Source organism: Eubalaena glacialis, chromosome 9 (genome assembly GCF_028564815.1).
Source record: "Eubalaena glacialis isolate mEubGla1 chromosome 9, mEubGla1.1.hap2.+ XY, whole genome shotgun sequence".
NCBI classification, from domain to species: Eukaryota; Metazoa; Chordata; class Mammalia; order Artiodactyla; family Balaenidae; genus Eubalaena; species Eubalaena glacialis.
The window spans coordinates 57,806,161-57,829,354 of NC_083724.1; the positions used below are offsets into that span (position 1 = coordinate 57,806,161).

The 23,194-nt window shown below is 36.0% G+C and overlaps 1 protein-coding gene across 3 annotated transcripts in view; it reads left to right on the forward strand.

Moving 5' to 3' along the window:
• UHRF2 (ubiquitin like with PHD and ring finger domains 2) overlaps window positions 1-23,194 on the forward strand; it is a 75,249-nt gene that overhangs the window by 27,550 nt on the left and 24,505 nt on the right. For all 3 annotated transcript variants that reach the window (XM_061200407.1, XM_061200410.1, XM_061200409.1), the window contains 2 exons: window positions 5,944-6,162; window positions 22,696-22,805. In XM_061200407.1, the coding sequence (XP_061056390.1) occupies window positions 5,944-6,162; window positions 22,696-22,805 (329 nt within the window). The remainder of the gene's footprint in view (window positions 1-5,943; window positions 6,163-22,695; window positions 22,806-23,194) is intronic.

Below are 23,194 nucleotides of genomic sequence, written 5' to 3' on the forward strand. Positions count from 1 at the left end.
CTCTTTTCTTCTCCTTTCAAAGTGAAAGACAGCATCGTGGTCTAAGGGCTATTGCTTCCTAGTCCTACTCTTTCTCCCTGTTTTTCATAGGTTCATCCTGATCTTGACATCTTAGCTATTTTCTCAGTTGAATACTCTAAAAGGATCCTTTTTAAAGTGTGCAGAAGACAGCTAACATCAGGCCAGAGATTTACTACTCTTTAAAAGGTCTGTGTGTGGTTGACCTTTGGCTGGTGTTGGGGAACTTAACTTTCAGGAGGATTCTCATCATTCCTTGATAAAAATGGTTCACTCTGCATAAACTCTGCAAAAAAAAATATGATTTATACCGAACACCTGCTTCTGGGAGTCTGGAATTTTGGTATGTGCTAGACATTAAGTGCTTATGTGATGAATCTCTAATAAAAATCTTGAGCATTCTTCACTGTACACCCCTGGTAGTAACATTACACACATGTTGTCGTAATTTGTTGCTGGACATATTAAGCACATTTTGTGTGACTACTGGGAGCGGGCTCCTTGAGCTTGCACCTGGTTTCCTCTAGACTTGGTTCCATGTGCCTTTTTCCTTTGCTGAATTTGCTTTGTATCCTTTCATTGTAGTAAATCATAGCCATGGGAAGAACTATGTGCTCTGTGAGAATGAGTCACTGATCCTGGGGTGGGGACCCTAAAGCATTAAAAAAAAAAACCACATGAAATTTACAATAATTCCTTAAAATCAAATAACCAGTCAATGTTCAGACTGACTTATTTTTTAAAAATATACTTGGGGTTTACAGATAAGGATCAAAATTAAGATCCACCCATTACATGTAGTTGATAGGTTAAGTCTCAACCTACAGGTTTCCCCTATTCTTTCTTCCTTGCTATTATTTGTACAAGACAAGTGACAGTTTATTCAGTTTTCCCACAGTCTGAACTTTACTGATTACATTTCTGTAGTGGTATTTAACATGTTCCTCTGTTGATGTTAGTTTCCTGAAAGTTTATACAGTCTTCCCTTGGTATCCATGGGGGATTGGTTCCAGGACCTCCACGGATACCAAAATCCATGGATGCTCAAGTCCCTTATATAAAATGGCATGTTTGCATATAATCTATGCATATCCTCTTGTATACTTTAAATCATGTCAGATTACTTATAATACCTAATACAATGTAAATGCTATATAAATAGTTGCTTGAGCCTGGCAAATTGAACTGCTTTTTGGAACTTTCTGGAATTTTTTTCTGAATATTTTCAATCAGTGGTTGGTTGACTCTGGATGCAGAACCCATGAGTATGGAGGGACGACTGTACTTAGAGGCTTGATTGGTTTTAAATTTCATTATTTGATAAGACTAGTTTAGAGATGGCATTTATTTACCTATTACATGGCGTTGGGAGGCACATAATACCTGCTTCTTTCTTTTTTTGTGGTGAGATTTGGGTGTTGTCAGCCTGATACATCCATTGTGAAATTTGCTGCCAGCTTTTAATAGTTTTAGTAGCCATTAATCTTTACCTACAGCCACTATTTTATGAAATGTAGTAAAAATAGTGATACGTCATTCTCTTCTTCATTTATTAGCTATAATTTTTTCATAAGGAGCTTTCCTCAACAAGCAGTTGGTTCATATACAAAAGGTAGGATAAACTATTGATTCTTGAACTTTTTCAGTGTTCAGAATGAATAAATTCCCTAGCATCCTCCAGAGGTTGGTCAGTGAGATTTTTACTAAGTCTCATTATGAACTAATGGATTTTAATACTTGTTTTACTCTAACTCAGTTCTTTTTGGTGCCCAGATTGTCTCATCTCTGGCCTGTGGGGCTCCTTCAAGTTGAACCTGACATAATGAGGGTTTCTTTGCATTCAGGTACAATAGGATGTCCCAAGCTCTTCTATTTCCTGCCCAGGCCTGGATTCAGCCATTTCTTTAAGGAGCCCTGGTTCTTTTTGTAAGAGCGTATAGTCGGCTGTTCATTGATACCTGTTTTGATCATGTTTCTAGGTCTTAACACTGGAAACAGCTAGGAAATGTTTGTATTGATATTTCCAATTAATTTTAGAGTTGAGGGGTTATCATTTAATATCCTTAATCTCTTATTTTTTCTCTTACCTTGAAAATCATGGTTTCTATTGATGTCACCACTGACTTGTTTTATTCTACTCATATGATGGTTTCAGACTAACAGTACTAATATTGCAAGCAATATGATTAGTGAAAAGTTGGTATGTTTTTTACTTTGTCCTTAGTAAATAGGTATAACCCCACTAGGAATGTATAGTTAGTGTATTTTCAAGTCACTTGTAATGGTATTTCTCAGTAGTTAAGCCACTTTTTTCATTTTGCTTTTGGTTTTTAGGGATTTCTCACATTTTGTAAATTGTTTTTATAATCAAGTGAAACATTAAACGATCCTATAGGTAAAACTTCAAAACAAGTACATTAAGAAAAAGTGCATCTTGGTTCCTTCTACCCTATTTCTTACCTCTTTTTGTAGTAACTAAATGAGTTTTTGTTTATCCTTCTGTCTCAAAATATATATGTGTATGTGTGATTACTTGTATACTCACAAATACATACACACTTATATATGTACATGTACAAGTATGTATTTCCACACACACTCATTAGGTAGAAAGCACACGTAAATACTGTTTGCATCTTGGTCTTTTTTTTAGTTAATGTCTCTCCATAGCAGATGTCGTATTCCTTTTTACAGGAGAATAATATTCCATTATATAATTGTATCATATAGTAAGTAGTTTCCTATTATGGACATTTGATTATTTCTAGTCCTGCTGTTACAGATAGTGCAGCTATAAATAGCCTTGTGTATGTGTCTTTTCCTGGGGTTTTTTGTTACTTATGTTTGGGATAGATTCCTAGAAGTGGAATTCCTGGATCAAAAGGTAAATATATAGGCAATTTTGCTGTGTATTGCCAAATTCCCCTCTACAAGAAGACAGTACCACTTTGTATTCCCATCAGCAATGTAAGAATGCCTGTTTTCCCACAGCCTATGAACAAATTGTTATCAGGCGTCACAAAATGTTTTAAGCAGATCTGTGTTTTAGAATCTTTGGCAAAAGTATAATGGAGTCTAAGGTGTAATCCTAAAGACAGGGAGATGTGTTGGCCTTGACAGTAGTCTCAGAAATGCAGGCCTTCACTAACCGTGCAGAGTTACATTAAAGAAGTGTTAACAGTATATAGCATAAGGAGGACTTAGTAACTGGATGGAGGAATTGGGGATGACTCCAATTTCTGGGAGTATGAAAATTTAGAGAATATTGAGCATCAGCAGATTATGGGATGGGGGAATTTCTTGAATTTGAGGTGCTTCTGAGACATACGTGTTAGAGATGTAGTTGGATATGTGAATCTGAAGAGAGAATTTTGGGTTAGAACAGAGCTTCTGAGTCATCACTCTATGTGATGTTAAGATATGTGTAGACGAAGATGCCCAAGAAAAGAATAATAGTGATATTTGAGTCTGGGCGTGTTCTTGACTTTGGTAAAAGTAGTTTTTGGGTCCCTTCTATATCTTTTTATACAGCAACTGACTTATCATCTCTGGGTAGCATTAGAAAAAGTATACTTCACTTTCATGACTTTTACACACTTACTGTATACATAAAGATGATGTATTCATATGCTCTACTTCTATAATTCTGTTCTGAAATCATACTTAGTTTCAGGGCAAACAGCTTAAATTCCTTTGCTCTGATGTAGGCAATGATTTATTTTAACTCATCTCCAATAAACATTTTAAAAGTTTGTTACAAATATTTCCATTCTTGGTATCTAATTTTGACAATCATAGGTAAATGGAGAGCTTTTTACCAGTGAAATACGCTTTTTTAATCATACTTTGTTAATCATACAGGAATATATGATAATGTCATGATGTAAAAATCACAATACAGCTGAGAAAAGGATCTCATCTAAAAGAATAGTTTTCTATCCTTTATGGCCTTAAGAATAGTCAGTCAGGAAACAAATTCACAACTTTAGAATTAGAAAAGCCCTAAAATATCTAGTTACAAGTCTTCTCCATTTTAGTTCTCAAAACAGCCATATGAGGTAGTTACCATTAGGTGCGTTTCACACATGAGAGGTAGTCATGTGTAAACTAAACACATGTAAAACAGCGAAGTTTAGTAACTTTCCCAAGGATACACGGTAGTAGGAAGCTAAAATGGAATTTAAACCCAGGCAGGTTGAAAATAGAACATATTTTGAGTGAAGAGACCAGTATGATAAAGGATTCAAAACCTTACGTAAGTTGAAGGAAATTCACTTGAAATGTTTTATACTTAGAAGATAGAGGAGGGCAGGGTGACAGACTTAGACTGTCAAGGATTAGGTCTTTCGTGGAGAGAGTATATAGATTTCTTCATGGCACTTAAGCTATGGAACTCATTCTGTGTTTATCTTTGATCCAGTATCAAGTATATTCTCTTTCCTATGTCAGAGCTATGTGAAGACAGAATGGTTTTTCTTAGGGTTAAAGCTGGCCTCTCGTCACTTACCATCCGAGCAGAGGTTGCATGGTTATTTGGGAGGCTTGTGGTAAAGGGGAATTATAGTACTGAGAGGGTAAATGGACCAGATCGTTTCTGAGGCCCCTTGCTAATCCTGAGATTTTTCTTTCCCCAATTAACTAAAATTTGAAGAAACTTGATTAAATTGAGTGATTAAAATTCTACCCAGGGTTAATATCCATTTATTATAAATGAGTTAGATATACTGTGAGGGTCCTAGGCCTGCATAGTACTTGTTTGATTTGGAAGAGCCAAGGCTAGCTGCTAGAGCTGCTTCCAACTTCAGGCCCACTTAAATTTTGAGTAGGCCACTCAGTTGGTTAAGGGTTAATGGTCTCTTGCCTTAGTTTTCTACATTGTTAATGCTGTCACAGAACGGTATGATATTTAACTGTTCTTGTGTTTCTGCAGCACAGTAGCTTATCAAACTTGAGTATGCTTGAGAATTTCTGAGAAGATTTGTGAAAATAGATCACTGGGCCTCACTCCCGGCGTTTCTGAGTCAGATCAGAAGTGGAGCCTAAGAGTCTGCATTTATAGCATGTTCACAGATGGAACCACCGGTTTGAGAACCACTGCTATAGTAGCTTGGCCTTTCCCAGTAGACTGAGTTTTCCAAGAGCAGGAACCAGATATTACTCATTTCTTTGTCCCTCTACTAGCAAGCAATACATAAAGGCAACAGATCTTAATTTTATAGAAACCATTGTGGACTGTTACATTGCTGTTTTTGGCCTATGGATACCAGATATTAGGCCAAAAAGTGAGGAACCTTGTAAAGCTTTAAGTTTGGGTCAGGTTTAGGTTTGTTAAGCTTACATTTAGAAATTCAAGTAAGATCAAGATTCTGCTAGATTTCTTTCACATGGTTCTACTTTCTGATACATACAAAATTCCAGGATTTTTTTGCTCTTGTTTTTTTGTTTTTTCATTTTGCCATTACTAGGCAGCTAGCTACATGTAAGAACTGAAATCTTATCTTTCTCTTTCTGGAAAAATGGAGGCCATTGAAAATGTACTAGGTTTATGTTCTTATTATGCGTAAAGCAAATGGCAGAACTTGGTGAACTGGTTCCAAGTTCAGGAGGAGGTCAGCATCTAGTCTTATTAAAGTAATTTTTAAACATGGGTTAAGAAAATGTGGAAAAGAAGAACTTGGGTTTTTTACTTACCCCTACTCTTTATTCCCTATCACCACCACCACCCCCAAGCTAGCAAAGAATGACTTACTAAGATTTTAGCAAGACTTGTTTATTCTGGCAGTTAAAATCAGGAATAAATATCATTTACTTTAAGTGCCATTAAGAATAATATGATTAGGTTTTTATACATGTTGCATATAATTTTAGTCTTCCTTGGTGATAATCATAAGCAGTGTTCTGTGATTCTTTTTTCTCTCTTCTCAGATATCCGGAAAGTGGTACTGTAGAAATAAATGTCAAGGATCTTCGACCACGAGCTAGAACCACTTTGAAATGGAACGAACTAAATGTCGGTGATGTGGTAATGGTTAATTACAATGTAGAAAGTCCTAGTAATAGAGGATTTTGGTTTGATGCAGAAATTACCACACTGAAGACGATCTCAAGGACCAAAAAAGAACTTCGTGTGACTGTTTTCTTGGGGTAAGATTCTCTTCACTGATGCCATTTAATTACTGAATTAAGGAGTGTAATTTTTAGGTATTAAGCACACATTCTTTAGTTAAAAAAAAAAAAAAGGAATCTATGAAAGATGGAAATTTCCATACTAGAGGAAAAAGTTTTAATAAATTCTTGAGAATTTTTTATTAAGAATGGCCCTTAAATCTCCATTGCTACTTTAAGGCTGGAGGTATTATTTGAAAGCACCTTGGAAATAATTGAATATCTTATTAGAGAAATTCTTGCCTACCACACAGGATTCTCCTAGGTTAAACCAATAATACACAAAAGCATTTCAATAGCTATGGTTGCTATGAGAATCTATGTTGATATAACACCAATGAATGTCTACCTAGGCAGCTGTCTGCTGGACTTGCAAGACTAGCAAAAATTTTCTTTTATAGTAATTTTCTTTAATTTAAGAACTTAAAACAAGCTTAATGAAGAGAATTCAAAATGTAAAATATCACCCAAGATTTCATATTACTCAGATATTTCCATTGTTAATTCTTTAAGAAATACTTTTAGATGTTTCCTTCAAGTGATAAAGTACTATGCATTGTTTCAAAGCTACCTTTTTACACTTGGGGAAATAGTATCAACATCGTTTTGTGTTCAGTTCTTCTGAATAAAGTGTATTGGATAAATAGTCACTAATTTACTTTTTTTAAAAGCCTGTTAAAAGTATTTCCAGTTCTTTATTACGATGTTTAAGTAAACAACTTTGTGTATATGTTTTTGTGCATTTCTTTTCTTTAGAATGAATTATTAGAAGTACATTTGTTGTGTTGAGCATTGGGGATACTAGAAAGACCCTGACAGTTTTCTTTTACTTAAGGGAAGCAGCCAAACTAACATTCTTGTCAAGTTCTGGTTAACGGATTATATATATTATGTATTATGTATATAATGGACATATATTATCATATCTGTTATAACACGGAGGTGACAAATCTAAGATCAAGCATCTGCTTATGATTAATAATATAAAGCAGGGGTTGGTAAACTATGGCCCACTGGCTACCTGTTTTATGAAAATAAAGTTTTATTGGAACACAGTGATCCCCATTTATGTATTAGCCATGGCTGGTTTTTTGTGTGTGTGCTCAACAGCATTGTTGAGTGGTTGCACATGAGGCTTACAGAATCTTGAACTACTTACTCTCTGACCCTTCATGGAAAAAGTTTGCTGACTCCTAAGATAAAGAAAAAGAATGTTGTGAGCTTATCTTTTAGAAAACAGTTTCAGAAATTTGTACAAACACAAGTGTGATTCTATTGCCAGGCTAAGGACGTAACAATTAACAGAGTTCTAAGCAACTTGAAATTCTGATATGGATACATATCATGAAGGAAAGGAGAAAGCATCTACATAAATTAGTTATCTAGGGATTCTTATAATGTTCTTGAGTGTAGGAAGTGGAAAGAAGCATGTATACACAGTGGGAAGAGATAACAGTACTCATAACATTGAGCTAAAAAAGCTTGCTATTTAAAACATGTTTTCCCGAGTAATTCTGAGGTACAGTTAGAGTGGAGCACTCTGGCTTTAGGGACTAGAACTAAGATTGAGTGGAAATTATAGATAGGCAAATATTGGCTCATGAGAAAATGATTATATGATGGCTATCCCAAAGTAAAACACACTGTCCTATAAAGGATTATGTTTGCTGTCATTTAGGTTTTTTACTAGACATGCTAGGGATACAAGAGTCAAAAAGGAGTCACTGTGGCTTGTGGATGGGAATTTTTTTTCATTGTTAGAAATCTTTTCCCTTCACTGGAAAGAGTGGATAAATAACCAGAGGGAAAGTATAAATATATTCTGCTGTTGATAGTTTGGGGCTGTTACAAGCAGTGCTGCCATGACATTATACCTCTGTCCTGGTGCTTATGTGCGTTAGTTTCTGTAGGATGTGTCTTGTCTAGAAGTAGAATTGCTGGGTTGTAGAAGTTGTGCATCTTTAACTTTAATAGATAGGACCAAATATTTAAGTGGTTGTACCAGATTGCACTTCCACAGTAGTATGAGAGTTCCCATTGCTCTGCATTCTTAACCACGCTTACTTTTGTCAGGCTTGAGTTTTTGCTAGTCAGGTGGGTATATAATAGTATTCCATTGTGGTTTTGATTTACATTTCCCTGACTATTAATGAGATTGAGAACCGTTATGTTTATTGGCAATTTGGATATCTCTTGTAAGGATCCTGTTTCAAATATTGGTGTGTGTTGTTGTAGCTAATTAGGTAGTCTGTCTCATTGATTTTTAGGAGTTCTAGAGAACCCTAAAGTAGAGACTTGACCATTTCAGTTATATGTGGAGAAAATGTATGCTCCAATTCTGTGGCTTATCTTTTTTCCCTATGTTTGAGTAGTAGTCTTAATTTTAAGGGGTTGAATTTATCAAAAATTTCCCCTAATGCATATACCTTCTGTGTCTTGCTTTAAGAAACCTACTGGGGGTGGGTCAGGGTTGGGGATAGGTGAGGGTGGTCAAAAGGTACAAACTTCCAGTTATATGATATATAAGTTCTAGGGATGTAATGTACAGCATGGCAACTATAGTTAACAATACTGTATTGTATATTTGAAAGCTGCTTAGAGAGTAGATCTTTAAAGCTCTCATCACAAGGGGAAAAAATATTGTAACTGTGAGGTGATGGATGTTAACTAAACTTTTTGTGGTAATCATTGTCAATATATACATATATCAAATCATTATGTTGTATACCTTGAACTTATACAATGGTATGTCAATTACATCTCAATAAAACATAGAGTGGGGTGGAGGGGAGAAACTTTTCCCTACTCAGAAAACATAAAGATATTCTCCATTATTACCTTATAAAAGCTTAATATTTACCTTTCTTTAGATCTTTAATCCACTTGAAGTAGGTCTTTTTGTACAGTGTGAGGTAAGGGTTAGACTTAATACATATGAATAATCATTTTTCCTGCCATCATTTATTGAAAAGCCCATTTTCCCCACATTGATCTTCAATATCACCTCGTCACATATCTTTATATTTGATGCATCCATCTGGTCTCTATTCTGTATCATTGGACTGTTTTGAGTGTCCTTATATAAGTTCCACACTTTCATAATATAACAGAGCAGGACTTCCTACCTTGTGCTTCAATAGTTCTTCTCTGTTCTTAGCTCTGTGTACTTTCATTCGAGTTTTCCAATCATTTTGGTAATTTCTACATAAAAACCATTGGGAATTTGATAGGTACTACATTAAATCTAATCCATGGGTGTGATTTCTCTCCATTTACTTAGGTCTTTATTATGATTTTGTCATGTTTTTATTAGGTGGAACCATATGAAATGTTTTTATAGATTCAAAATATTTGAATGTTGGCCATTATATGGTTCAGCCTGATATAATTCTCTCCAGAGGTCTGACCTTATGTGTCTGTTATCCTTATTTAACCTCAGATACCACTTGTTATTATAAATCCTTTTTAAATTTCATTTTTCTCTTTGTTACTGGTATATAAGTAACCTTTGATTTTGGATCCATTAGCCTTACTAGAGTTAATAGTTTTAATTCACATGTAGATTGTTTCAGGATTTTTATAATTGTAATCTGTGAATTATGACATTTTTGTGTTGTATTTTTCCTTTGATTGCTAACTTTTGTCTTCATTCACCAGTTGCCTGTTAGTACATTGCTGAAAGGAGGTGGTGAGAGCAGGCATCTTTTTTTTCTCCTGATATCTCTTTGAAAATTTTACCAATAATTATAATGTTTGATGGGTATTTTGTAGGTATGCTTTCCTGGATTTGGTTTGACAATATTTTGTATAGGATTTTTGCATTTAGGTTAATGAGTGAAATTTGTATATTAACTTTCCTATCCTAGCTATCCTTTCCAAATTACGTTGGTTTTATAAAATTATCGTGTGCTATAATATTTTTCTATTTTATGGTAGAGTTTTGTGTCCTTTTCTTGAATGTTAAAACTTTTCAGTAAAGTCCTTTGGGTCTGAGTTTTCTTTGTGGGAAGGTTTTTTGATTTCTGTAATGATAATAGGACTATTCAGATTTTCTATTCTTGAAATAAGATTTAATTTTCTAGGAACCTATTTTAATTTTAGTTTATTGTCATAAGTTTGGATAGCCTCATCTTTTAACGTGTGTAGTCTTTGTTAATGTTGTTCCCTTTTTTATTCCTGAATTTAGTTTGTGATTTAATCTCACCAAAGGTTTATCAGTTTTACTATACATTTACAAAGAACTAACCTTCATCTTTGATACTCTCTATTGTATTGAAAGTGCAAAGGAAGAAGCAAATAGAGGACATGATTTTTAATCTGCCTCGGAGATTTCATAAGGGAACTGGGAGTTAAAGTTCATGCTTGTTCCTAATTTTTAGTTTGTGAGTAGCAAAAAGTGAATATGCTTAAACTGTCTAATTCTAGTTAACAAATTCTATTTGATTAACAACGTTGTGTTAGTTTCAGGTGTACAGCAAAGTGATTCAGTTATACATATACAAGTATCTATTCTTTTTTAAATTCTTTTCCCATTTAGGTTATTGCAGATTATTGAGCAGAGTGCCCTGTGCTATACAGTAGGTCCTTGCTGGTTATCTATTTTAAATATAGCAGCATGTACATGTCAATCCCAAACTCCCAATCTATCCCTCCCTCCACCCTTCCCCCCTGGGAAGTTCATTCTCTATGTCTGTGAGTCTATTTCTGTTTTGTAAATAAGTTCATTTGTATCATGTTTTTTTAGATTCCACATATAAGTGATATCATTTGATATTTGTCTTACTTCACTTAGTATGATAATCTCCAGGTCCATCCATGTTACTGCAAATGGCATTATTTCATTCTTTTTAATGGCTGAGTAATATTCCATTATATGTACCACATCTTCTTTATCCATTCCTCTGTCAATGGACATTTAGGTTGCTTCCATGTTTTGGCTATTGTAAACAGCACTGTAATGAACATTGGGGTGCATGTATCCTTTTGGACCATAGTTTTCTCCAGATATATGTCCAGGAGTGGGATTGCTGGATCACATGGTAGCTCTGTTTTCAGTTTTTTAAGGAACCTCCATACTGTTCTCCATTGGTACATTGGCTGTACCAATTTACATTCCCACCAACAGTGTAGGGTGCTCCACACCCTCTCCAGCATTTATTGTTTGTAAAGTTTTTGATGTTGGCCGTTCTGACTGGTGTGAGGTGATACCTCATTGTAGTTTTGATTTGCATTTCTCTAATAATTAACAATATTGAGCATCTTTTCATGTGCCTCTTGGCCCTCTGTATGTCTTTGGAGAAATGTCTGTTCAGATCTTCTGCCCATTTTTTGATTGGGTTGTTTGTTTTTTGATATTGAGCTTCATGAGCTGTTTGTAAATTTTGTAGAGTAATCCCTTGGCCGTCACATTGTTTGCAAATATTTTCTCCCATTCTGGGGGTTGTCTTTTCATTTTGTTTATGGTTTCTTGGCTGTGCAAAAGCTTTTGAGTTTAGTTATGTCCCATTTGTTTATTTTTGCTTTTATTTCCATTACTCTAGGAGACGGATTGAAAAAGATCTTGCTGCAATTTATGACAAAGAGTGTTCTGCCTATGTTTTCCTCGAGTTTTATAGTATCTGGTCTTACACTTAGGTCTTTAATCCATTTTGCGTTTATTTTTGTGTATGGTGTTAAAGAATGTTCTAATTTCATGTTTTTACATGTAGCTGACCAGTTTTCCCAGCACCATTTACTGAAGAGACTGTCTTTTCTCCATTGTATGTTCTTGCCCCCTTTGTCATAGATTAATTGACCGTAGGTGCATGAGTTTGTTTCTGGGCTTTCTGTCCTGTTCCATTGATCTATATTTCTGTTTTTGTGCCAGTGCCATTACTGTTTTGATGACTATAGCTATGCAGTATAGTCTGAAGTCAGGGAGCCTGATTCCTCCAGCTCCATTTTTCTTTCTCAAGATTGCTTTGGCTATTCGGGGTCTTTTGTTTCTCCATACAGATTTTAAGATTTTTTTGTTCTAGTCCTGTGGAAATGCCATTGGTAATTTGATAGAGATTGCATTGAATCTGTAGATTGCCTTGGGTAGTATAGTCATTTTGACAATATTGATTCTTCCCATCCAAGAACATGGTATATCTCTCCATCTGTTTGTCATCTTCTATTTCTTTCATCAGCATCTTACAGTTTTCGGAGTACAGGTCTTTTGCCTCCTTAGGCAGGTTTATTCCTAGGTATTTTATTCTTTTTGATGTGATGGTAAATGGGATTGTTTCTTGAATTTCTCTTTCTGATCTTTTGTTGTTAGTGTATAGAAATGCAACAGATTTCTGTATATTAATTTTGTAAACTGCAACTTTACCAAATTCATTGATGAGCTCTAGTCATTTTCTGGTAGTACCTTTAGGATTTTCTATGTATAGTATCATGTCATCTGCAGACAGTGACAGTTTTACTTCTTTTCCAATTTGGATTCCTTTTATTTCCTTTTCTTTTCTGATTGTCGTGGCTAGGACTTCCAAAACTATGTTGAATAAAAGTGGTGAGAGTAGGCATCCTTGTCTCGTTCCTGATCTTAGAGGAAATGCTTTCAGCTTTTCACTGAGTACTATGGTAGCTGTAGGTTTGTCATAAATGGGCTTTATTATGTTGAGGTATGTTCCCTCTATGCCCACTTTCTGGAGAGTTTTTATCATAAATGTGTGTTGGATTTTGTCAAAAGCTTTTTCTGCATCTATTTAGATGATCATATGGTTTTTATTCAATTTGTTGATGTGGTGTATCACATTGATTGATTTGCAGATACTGAAAAATCCTTGCATCCTTGGGATAAATCCCACTTGATCATGGCGTATACTAGACATTGACAAAAAAACTAACGTTCAGCTTTGATCCTCTCTATTGTACTGAAGGTGCAAAGGAAGAAACAGAGGACATGGTTTGTAATCTGCCTTGGAGATTTGATAAGGGAACTTGGAGTTAAAGTTTATGCTTGTATCTAATTTTTAATTTGTGAGTACCAAAAAGTGAATATGCTTAAACTATCTAATTCTAGTTAACAAAATTCTATTTTTAACTTGCCATTTTCTGTTTCTATTTTAGCTTTGAAGAAAATTCAAAACAGAAGTCTAGGGTTTAAATCAGTTTTTCAAATCTTTGGTCACTTAGTCTTGTATATTTAATACTATATGAAATTATACTAGATTAGATATTCCTAAGTAGAATTTGAATCCTATAGCAAAAAAAAAATTTTTAACCTTACTAAAACTGTGGATGTACTTACTGTATTTTGTGTCATTTTTTAGGGTTTTATTTACTAAATTTTATCCATACTTGTTTATCATGACACCTCTAGTGATCTTATTATTGAATGTACCATTCTTACAGACTATGAACTTGATGTCCATATCAAGTTATAAATCAAAGCTCACTGTATTCCAACCATATTGGCCTCCTTGTGTTGCTTAATCATATAAACACACTCCTGTTTCAGAGCTTTTGCACATGCTGTTTCCTCTGACTGGTCTGCTCCACACAGATATTCATTTGGCTTACTTTGTCTTTTGTTTTATTTCTTTATTCAAATATCACTTCGAAAGACAACTTTCTTGATTACGCTATGTAAAATCATACATACAGACAGATACCAGGCATAGGTGTGTGTACATATGATTGAATTCTCCCTTAGTCTAACTTATTTTTCTTTATGATACTGATTATCACCTGACATTTATTATTTTCTCTTGCCCTACTTGTATTAGTTTCCTGTTATTGCTATAACAAATTACCACAGGCTTAGTGGCTTAAATAATAGAACTTACTATTTTACAGTTCTGTAGGTCAGAAGTCTTATGAGTTTCACTGGGCTAAAAGCGGTGTCAGCAGGGATGTGTTCCTTTTTGGAGACTGAAGGAAAATTGACTTCCTTGCCTTTTTCAGATTTTAGGGGCCTCCCAGTTCCTTGGCCTGTGGCCTGCTTCTCCATGTTTAAAGCCAACAAAATCAAATATCTTTGACTGTTCATTTGTAGTCACATCTTCCTCAGGCTCTTTCTTCTTCCTTTTTCTACTTTTCAAGGCCCCCTGTGACTACATTGGGCCTATCTAGATAATCCTATTTAAAGGTCATTAACAAAGTCCTTTTTGCCATATAAAGTAATGTATTCACAGGTTCCTGGGCTTAGGACATAGATGTCTTCGGGGCCTATTATTCTGCCAAGCATACCACTGGAATGTTAATGCTTTGATTTTTTTGTTGTTGTTGTTTGCTCCTGTGTGTCAGGCCCTGTTCTAAGCACTAGTTAAAATAAATGTTCAGTAAATACAATATTTCATAGAATCTGAAATACACGGTTTTCCATATTTTAACATCTCTGAAATTATGATGTATCTTAAAATTGCTATTGGACTGACTAAAGTTGGGTTCTTTCAGATATTTGAGTTTACTTCTGCTAGTCACCTTGGAGTGCCATCTAACTTGAAGTTAAATTTTCTGCTTGAGCTTTTTTAAACCACACAGGTAGTATGAATTCATATCTGCAAACCACAGGTATGCCTGTGGTTCAACTCTCGGGGGATACTTTTTCTCCTTATACCCAGGGGTAATATTGAAACAGGCATCTTTGTTTTCTGTATGTGCAAGGTGGTTTATTTGCCATTTTTCTTTAACATGAGAGAAGCCATTTGTTGTCCTAGCTTTGAGGGTCCTTCTTAGACAGCTCATCTCAGGCTTTTTTCTTGCTTGAGGTTTCATAAAATAATATGTCTTATAGTTGTTGGCTTTCATTTGGTGTCCCATCTTTATTTGAGGGGTCTTCTTATACTGACCCATTGCAGGCCAGTTTCTTTTTTGGTATTATATAAAATAATGCATTTTTACAATTGTTCGTTTATTAGATTTCAGTGAAATAAATAGGGTGTTTCCTGAAGGAATGAATTGACTATTTACCTGTTTTGGTTGTGATCTGTACCTTGCTTCATTAGTTTAGTCAAGAGGAAATGGATGTAGTAAGCCTTCAACTTAAAATGATAAATGACTGGAAAAGTGATTTTACTTTTAAGCTGTCTGATTTTGTGACTTTATTGAAGCACATAGAAGGTTTCTCTTTCCAGGTAGGGTGGAATAGCTGGCAGCAGATCAGCATTCTTACCTAAAACAACTAGAATAGCCAGATCAAGTACAGTTGTCATCTGAAAGGCAGCAGAGAGGTAAGGAGAAGACCAGGCGTATGACTCTGGAAAGGGAAGAACCTTAGAAAGCAGTTAGCTTTTTTTTTTTTTTTTAATTTATTTTATTTTATTTTTTTATTTCTGGCTGCATTGGGTCTTCGTTGCTGCGCGCGGGCCTTCTCTAGCTGCAGCGAGCGGGGGCCACTCTTCATTGCAGTGCGCAGGCTTCTCATTGCGGTAGCCTCTCTCGTTGCAGAGCACAGGCTCTAGGTGCTCGGGCTTCAGTAGTTGTGGCGCCTGGGCTTCAGTAGTTGTGGTTTGCAGGCTCTAGAGCACAGGCTCAGTAGTTCTGGCGCACGGACTTAGTTGCTCCACAGCATGTGGGATCTTCCTGGACCAGGGCTCAAACCCGTGTCTCCTGCATTGGCAGGCGGATTCTTAACCACTGCGCCACCAGGGAAACCTGACAGTTAGCTTTTGTAGTTGCTTTTTGCCCTGGGGACTATGCTAATTATGGATACAGGGCAAACCTCACTGAACAACTGGCGGCAGTGTGGAGACAAGAAATCAGAGCTGTTGGCAGATATGTGGGATGCCTCAAGCATATGACCTATGTTCTCTTAGGACTTTTGCCAAATACTGGGTTTTCCTAGGCAGGAGACTAAAAACATAAGTAAAAAACAAAGTGGAGTTCTTAGCAGTCTTAGAAGGCAAACATGAATTTGGGGATCCCTGGTGGAGTGGTCCCACAGAATATACAACAGGCTCTTAGTTGAAAACTGTAGATGGTTAAGGCAGACAGGTAGACTAAATCTTACCAAAGCTGAAAAACCAGCCTTGCCTCAGCAGAGTTGCTAATTAAAATGTTAAACCACTGCAGTATCTCTCCAGCAGAAGGAAGATTGGACCTTCTTAATGGTAAGATAATGTCTGAAGCCTCTAATGTGGTTTTTCTTTTTTTAATGCTTTTCTTTTTTTTTTTTAATTTATTTATTCTTTTATTTTTGGCTGCATTGGGTCTTCGTTGCTGTGCGCGGGCTTTCTCTAGTTGCGGAGAGCGGGGGCTACTCTTCGTTGTGGTGCGCAGGCTTCTCATTGTGGTGGCTTCTCTTGTTGTGGAGCGTGGGCTCTAGAGCACAGCCTCAGTAATTGTAGCACACAGGCTCAGTAGTTGTGGTTCACGGGCTCTAGAGCGCAAGCTCAGTAGTTGTGGCACACGGGCTTAGTTGCTCCGCAGCATGTGGCATCTTCCCAGACCAGGGCTTGAACCCATGTCCCCTGCATTGGCAGGTGGATTCTTAACCAGTGTGCCATCAGGGAAGCCCGCCTCTAATGTTTTATATATACTATCTACCATGGAATCAAAAATACTGTGCTACCAAAAGACAGGGCCACATAATCAAAAACCAGAAGAAGATAAACCAACAACAGAAATGGAGTCATAAGTGATCTTGATCAAGTTATCAGGCAGGAACTTTAATTATAATTAATATGCTTAAGAAAATAGTTGAAAAGATAGAGAATTTCAACTGAGAATTAGAATCTATAAAATAATCATATGGAGAACAAGAAGTGAAAAGTACAGTTTCCACAACTAAGACTTCCTTAGGTTGGTTTATCAGCAGGTAAGACACAGCAGAAGATAGGATAAACTCAAAGGCAAGTCAGTGAAAAGTATCCAACTAAAACATTGAAAATATAATGGAAAATAATACAGAAAAGACTGTTGTATATGTGGGACTTTGTGAAGAGGTGTGTTTACATCTATTTGTAGTTCCCCAAAAGAGAGTAGGGTGAAAACTATTTGAAAATGTAATAGCTAGAATTTTCCAAAACTGATAAAAGACGTCAGTCGAAGATTGAAGTTTTGTAGTTCCTAAGCAGGATAAATAAAAAGAAAACAGTGGCATATCGCAATAAGGCTGCTGAAAACTAAAGATAGAGTCAAAGGGAAGACGGCTGAGTTTTAACCAGGAGTAGTGTAAGCTAGAAGACAGTGGAATGGCATCTGAAAACACTGACTTTAAAAGTTCTCAACTTAGAAATACATTTTTTATGAAAATATACTACAAAAATGAAACCAAAATAAAGCCATCAGACCACACCTGAGAGAATTCAGTACCAACAGACTTGCACTAAAAGAAATACTAAAGGGAGTTCTTTAAGCAGAAGGAAGATGATCTCAGATAGAAATAAGGAAATATAGGAAATAATTATGAACAGAGGAAGGGTAACTATGTGAGTACAAATAGACTACTGAAAAAATAAGTTTAAAGTATGTGTAGAATAAAATCATGATAACCATGTGAAAGATGGGATTAGTAAATGAAGCTTTGAGATTCTGACATGATCAGGAAAGTACTGAAAGTAAAACGTAAAGCAGATTGATTTTTCAGGTTTGCATGGTGCGTTCTCTAAGAACCACTAAAAATTAATAAAATATTAGCAAATTAAGAGTGGAAATACAATAATACAAAAGAAGGCAATCAAGAAGAGTAAGACAAAAAGGTAGATAAAATAGAAGACATGGTAAAATGGTAGCAACAAATATATCATCAATTATATTAACTATATATGAACTAAATATTATAAAGACAAAGATCAACAGACTAGATTAAAATAAAAACAAAAGTCTTACGCTGCTTATAAGAAAATCTCCTTAAATATGAAATCACAGAAGTTGAAAATATAAGGATGGATGGGATTCTAGGAAGATGGCAACAGCATAGATTTTAATCTTCCTAGATATCCTTATAAAAACAAATATAACAAAAAGATCTAATCCAAAACTTAAGGGCAGTATCTACAAACATTTAGGGTGATGTGGTATCTCCCACAAACACCAAGATAGCTGCTGAGATAAACAACTGAAAGCTACAAGACCTGTGCGGTATCGGTTACTATACAAGAGGAAGAAGAGGGTAACAGGACATATGATTGACCCAAGAACTCCAAAATAATAAGTTACCTCAGCAAGCTATCTCACCTGAGAGTAGCAGCTATGGTGGCCATCTTTTAAGATGACCCCCAATAATTCCTGCTTCCTGGTACTCAACACCTTGCAGAGTTCCCTCCCACATTTTATTAGGGTTGCTCTTTGTGACTAGTAGAATATGGCAGAAGTGATGGTATACCATTTCTGAGATTGGGTTATGAAAACATGGAAGCTTCCATTTTGGGGTCTCTCAGGTCACTTCCTCTGGTGGAAGCCAGCTGTTATGTTGTGAGAATTCAGACAGCCCGTTGGTCTTCCCCCAGTTGAGCCTTTAGATGAGACTGTAGGTCTGGTCAACAGCTTGACTGAAACCTCAAGAAAGATCATGAGCCAGAACTACCCAGCTAAGCTGCTTCCAAATTGCTGATCCACAGAAACTGAGGTAATTTTTGTTTTAAACTGCTAGTTTTGTGGTGACTTGTTATGTAATAATAGTTAACTAATACAGCAGCTGAAGCCAGAAATGGGTATACACCCCAGTTTGGATGAGTATACACAGTTTGCAGTAAGGTCTGAAGAGATTAGAGCCCTATGAACTCTCAAAATTAGTCAGCTAAAGTTCCATTCCAGGACAAAGTCCCATATTGAGAATAAACTACTAGGAATGCAGTCCAAACTGAGTAGGACAGGAACAGCAAAGACAAAGGAAAAAAGGGTCCAGTTAAAAATAGGGGAGGGGAATAGAGCCAGGAGATACCAAAAGGAAGTTTCTATAGTGTCATTTTTTTTTAAATTAATTTTTGAGGCAAAATTTACTTAAAGCAATATGTACCATATTGCAATATGTCCCATATAAAGCCACCACTGTAATCAAGATATAGAACCTTTTCATTACCCCCCCCAAAAGTCCCTGTGGGCTCCATCAGAGTCACAATTACTACCACAACCCTCAACCTTGGCCTCAAACTACTGATCTGCTTTCTATCAAATCAGAGTTTAGCTGCCATAGTTTTGAATGCTTCTCCAAAAAACAACAACAAAACTGAGTTATATGGAGCTCTGTGGCTGTGATCTAGCAAACCTAATTGAAGTTATACCCTCTAAAGGGTCAAGAAAATTTTATAAAAACAAGCAAAAGAAAAGCATTGATGTCAAATCCATACAAAATTAAAAGAAAAAGAAAAAATAAGGAACCAGGATAGCACCCTTACGAGGAAAACATCCCAGAAAGACATCCATGAGTCAAGAAAAGGTAAGCCAAGAATTTTAAGTCTAACCAAAGTGGCCTTCAGTATAAAGGCTGGAGACAAACTATCATTAACTTATAAGAACTAGGGGAGGAATTGTTCTCATGAACCCTTCTTGGAAATCTTGTAGAGAACTAGTTTCAGACCATCAAGATGACTGTAGGCAATTTGACATAGAGTAGTAATAAACATTAAAAATATTTCTGCATCTAGAACTGGGACTAGAGGGAGGTACATAAGGGAGAAAGTGTAGTATGTAATGGTTTTATGGTCTGACACTGTAGATATAACTGTAAGACATGGCAGAAATATACAAAGAAATTTTAAAGTATTTTCTGTAATCATAATGACAACTGGTGAAAATGTCATATGTAATGTGGGGTAAAGCAAAGAAGTACTTGTAGCATTCTAATTTAGGCATCCCTGGTGTCTTTGAGAACTAGGATTTTCTGATTGTGGGGGAAAGGAGAAAGAGAAATAATTGCTTTGTCAAAAGCAAACTTATCCTTTAGTCCTGAATTTGAACAGAAAGTGTTTACATGAACTCATGAGGTATCTTGTACATGTATTAATGTGTATGTCTAAATTTTGTAGCTTGGTCTAGAAATAGTGATCAATCCAGTTTTAGAAAGCTTTTCCAGTGCCTAAATTGTGGTCTTGAAATAACCATTTCCACCTAAAAGAAACTAGGCTTCCTTGGAGATAAGACTACAGGCTCAAGGGGGCGGGGGTCGGAAGCTGGGGTGAATTGAGAGTAACATCTACATATATACTCTACGAATGTAAAATAGATAGCTAGTGGAAAGCAGCAGCATAGCACAGGGAGATCAGCTCGGTGCTTTGCGATGACCTAGAGAGGTGGGATAGGGAGGGTGGGAGGGAGGGGATATGGGGATATATGTATGCATATGGCTGATTCACTTTGTTGTACAACAGAAACTAACACAGTATTGTAAAGCAATTATACTCCAGTAGAGATCTATTTAAAAAAAAAAGACTACAGGGTGGGGGCAGAAAATGTACGAGATGAACTGAGAACAAACATCTTGTCTTGCACATAACAAGGAAGCCCACAAAGACTGCTAAATTCTTGTCAGAAAGATTTGAGAATCAACTGGAAGATCCCATTGGCCAAAGATGAGACGATTTGAACATCAATAAGGAAAATAACTAGCATGGGTTGAAACACCTCAAATACATGAACTCCTAGTTATATAGAAACTCATTGGTCACCTACATAGAATGTTTGAGAACTATGTTTTTTAAACTGCTAAAGAAAGCATTTCATCTATATTTGTTATATGAGCTATACCACTGAGTCACCAAGTAATTGATGAGCTCAGGTTTCTCTTTATGGAATTATTCCAGCAAATAAGTAAAAAGGGAATGAAAGAACTAGAATATCAACATTTTCCAATCCCCAGTGAATTAATCTAGGCATTGAGCATCTATGGCTGCTGTAGGAAAAGACAACTAAGTAATTAGGTGCTTACTGATGAAAATAGACCTATAGACAGTTTTACCCAAAAAATGAACCTGGATTTGAGTAAACATTTAGAACAAGGGTCAGCAGTTTTGTTCTGTAAAGGGACAGATAGTAAATAGTTTAACCTTTGGCCGCCAGATGGTCTCTGTCACAATTCAACTCTGCTGTTGTAGCGTGAAACCAGCCATGGAGAATACATAAAGTAATAGGCATAGTTATGTTCCATTAAAACTATATTTTTAAAAACAGGCATCAAACCAAGGGTTTTCAGCCTTTACTCCAGATCCAACTACTGATTTACTGGAAATATAAATGACAGAAAAAACTAAAGTACACTTTGGGAATGCAGGTATCAAAATCGAGACCATGGGAAACTCTATAGGACAAATGGTGGGGCTTCTTCAACAAATTATAAAGAAAAATATTAGGAATTTAGTTTTTGAAACACAAAACTATATCATATACTTAGGGAGGCAGACAGGTGAGAAGATTGAAGAAAATTAAGGTAAATATAACTCGTGGAAGGGAGTGAAGAGGTTGTGACTGGGAGGGAGGACATGAAGTGCTGAGGTAGTTGACAGTGCTATCTCTTGTCATGGTTGATTACAAGGATGTGTACCTTATAATTGGCTAAACCATACATTTATCTATAAATTTTCTGCATTTGACATTAAAAGTTTTAAAAGGTGAAATGATTGAAAAAGTCACCAAGCAAATGGTTACCAAAAAAACCAAAGGTAGGGCTTCCCTGGTGGCGCAGTGGTTGGGAGTCTGCCTGCCAATGCAGGGGACACAGGTTCGGGCCCTGGTCTGGGAGGATCCCACATGCCGCGGAGCAGCTGGGCCCGTGAGCCACAACTGCTGAGCCTGCGCGTCTGGAGCCTGTGCTCCGCAACGAGAGAGGCCACGACGGTGAGAGGCCCGCGCACCGCGATGAGGAGTGACCCCCGCTTGCCGCAGCTAGGGAGAGCCCTCGCACGGAAGCGAGGACCCAACGCAGCCAAAAATAAATATAAAAATAAATAGATAAATAAAAAAAGATTACTATTTAAAAAAAAAAAAAAGAAAGGTACACTTTTGATACAAAATGCATTACTAGAGATACAAAGACATTTCATAAGATTTAAGGATCCTTAATCTGTATGTACCCAATAATATATCTTCAAAAATACAAAGCAAAAGTTGATAGATTAAAAGGAGAATTAATACAAATCCACAGTCACAGCAAGAAACTTTGAAGAAGTATATGCAAACAGCTATAAATGTGTCTATGAAAAATATGGCTTAGTATTTGAAAGACTTTTCTTTGTAATAAGAGGTCATCTATTTACCCAGAAACTTGCCATATTTATTGGAAATATGTTTAAATCTTTCATTTTAATTGGGAGTATCATTTTACCTAGTCTTTAAGTTAAATTAAACTTACAAGATAGCTATCTTCTCACCAGATGATCTGAGTCTTGAATTTTTTTTCCTAATATTAAAAATGACACAACTTCAAATATTAATTAATCACTGGACTTTTCCTACTGCTGGAAACAATAACTCAGTGATTAGAATAGCTATAATCCCCATTTGTAAATAGGTAGTGTTCAGCGAGTTTCCAAACTGACTTTTAATTACTATTTGTGTATGATTTAGATTTTGCTGGCAGAGGTTAACCTTTCTTCCTTTTTTAAACAGGGGTTCTGAAGGAAAATTAAATGACTGTCAGATAAGATTCATAAATGAAATCTTCAAGATCGAGAAACCTGGAGCCCATCCTCTTTCATTGGCAGATGGAAAGTTTTTAAGTATGGATTTTTCTTATGGGCTGAGACTGCATTTATTGTTCATGATTGCCATTTTAACTGGCCAGGGAATAACTTTTGAGAAAGTATAAAATTGTAGACCATACAAATTTATTTTCAAGACAACCATTTTGATGTAAGATCTATTTTGGTTTAATGGATTTTTCTCAAATGATAAAATTTGTTTTCAAAAAGTATTTTCTCATCTTGGCATTTTATTGCCATTTTCTTGCTGTTTCGTTTATTATAGAGTCTGTCCAGATTAAAAACCCACTTTGGTAATGTTGTGGCCATTTAAGATTAATTTTGAATAGTGAGACTTATTTTTATACTAGTAGAGCCTGAGAAGAAGAATGCTGGTTGAGCCCTGAATTTCTGGGAGGTAGTGAATG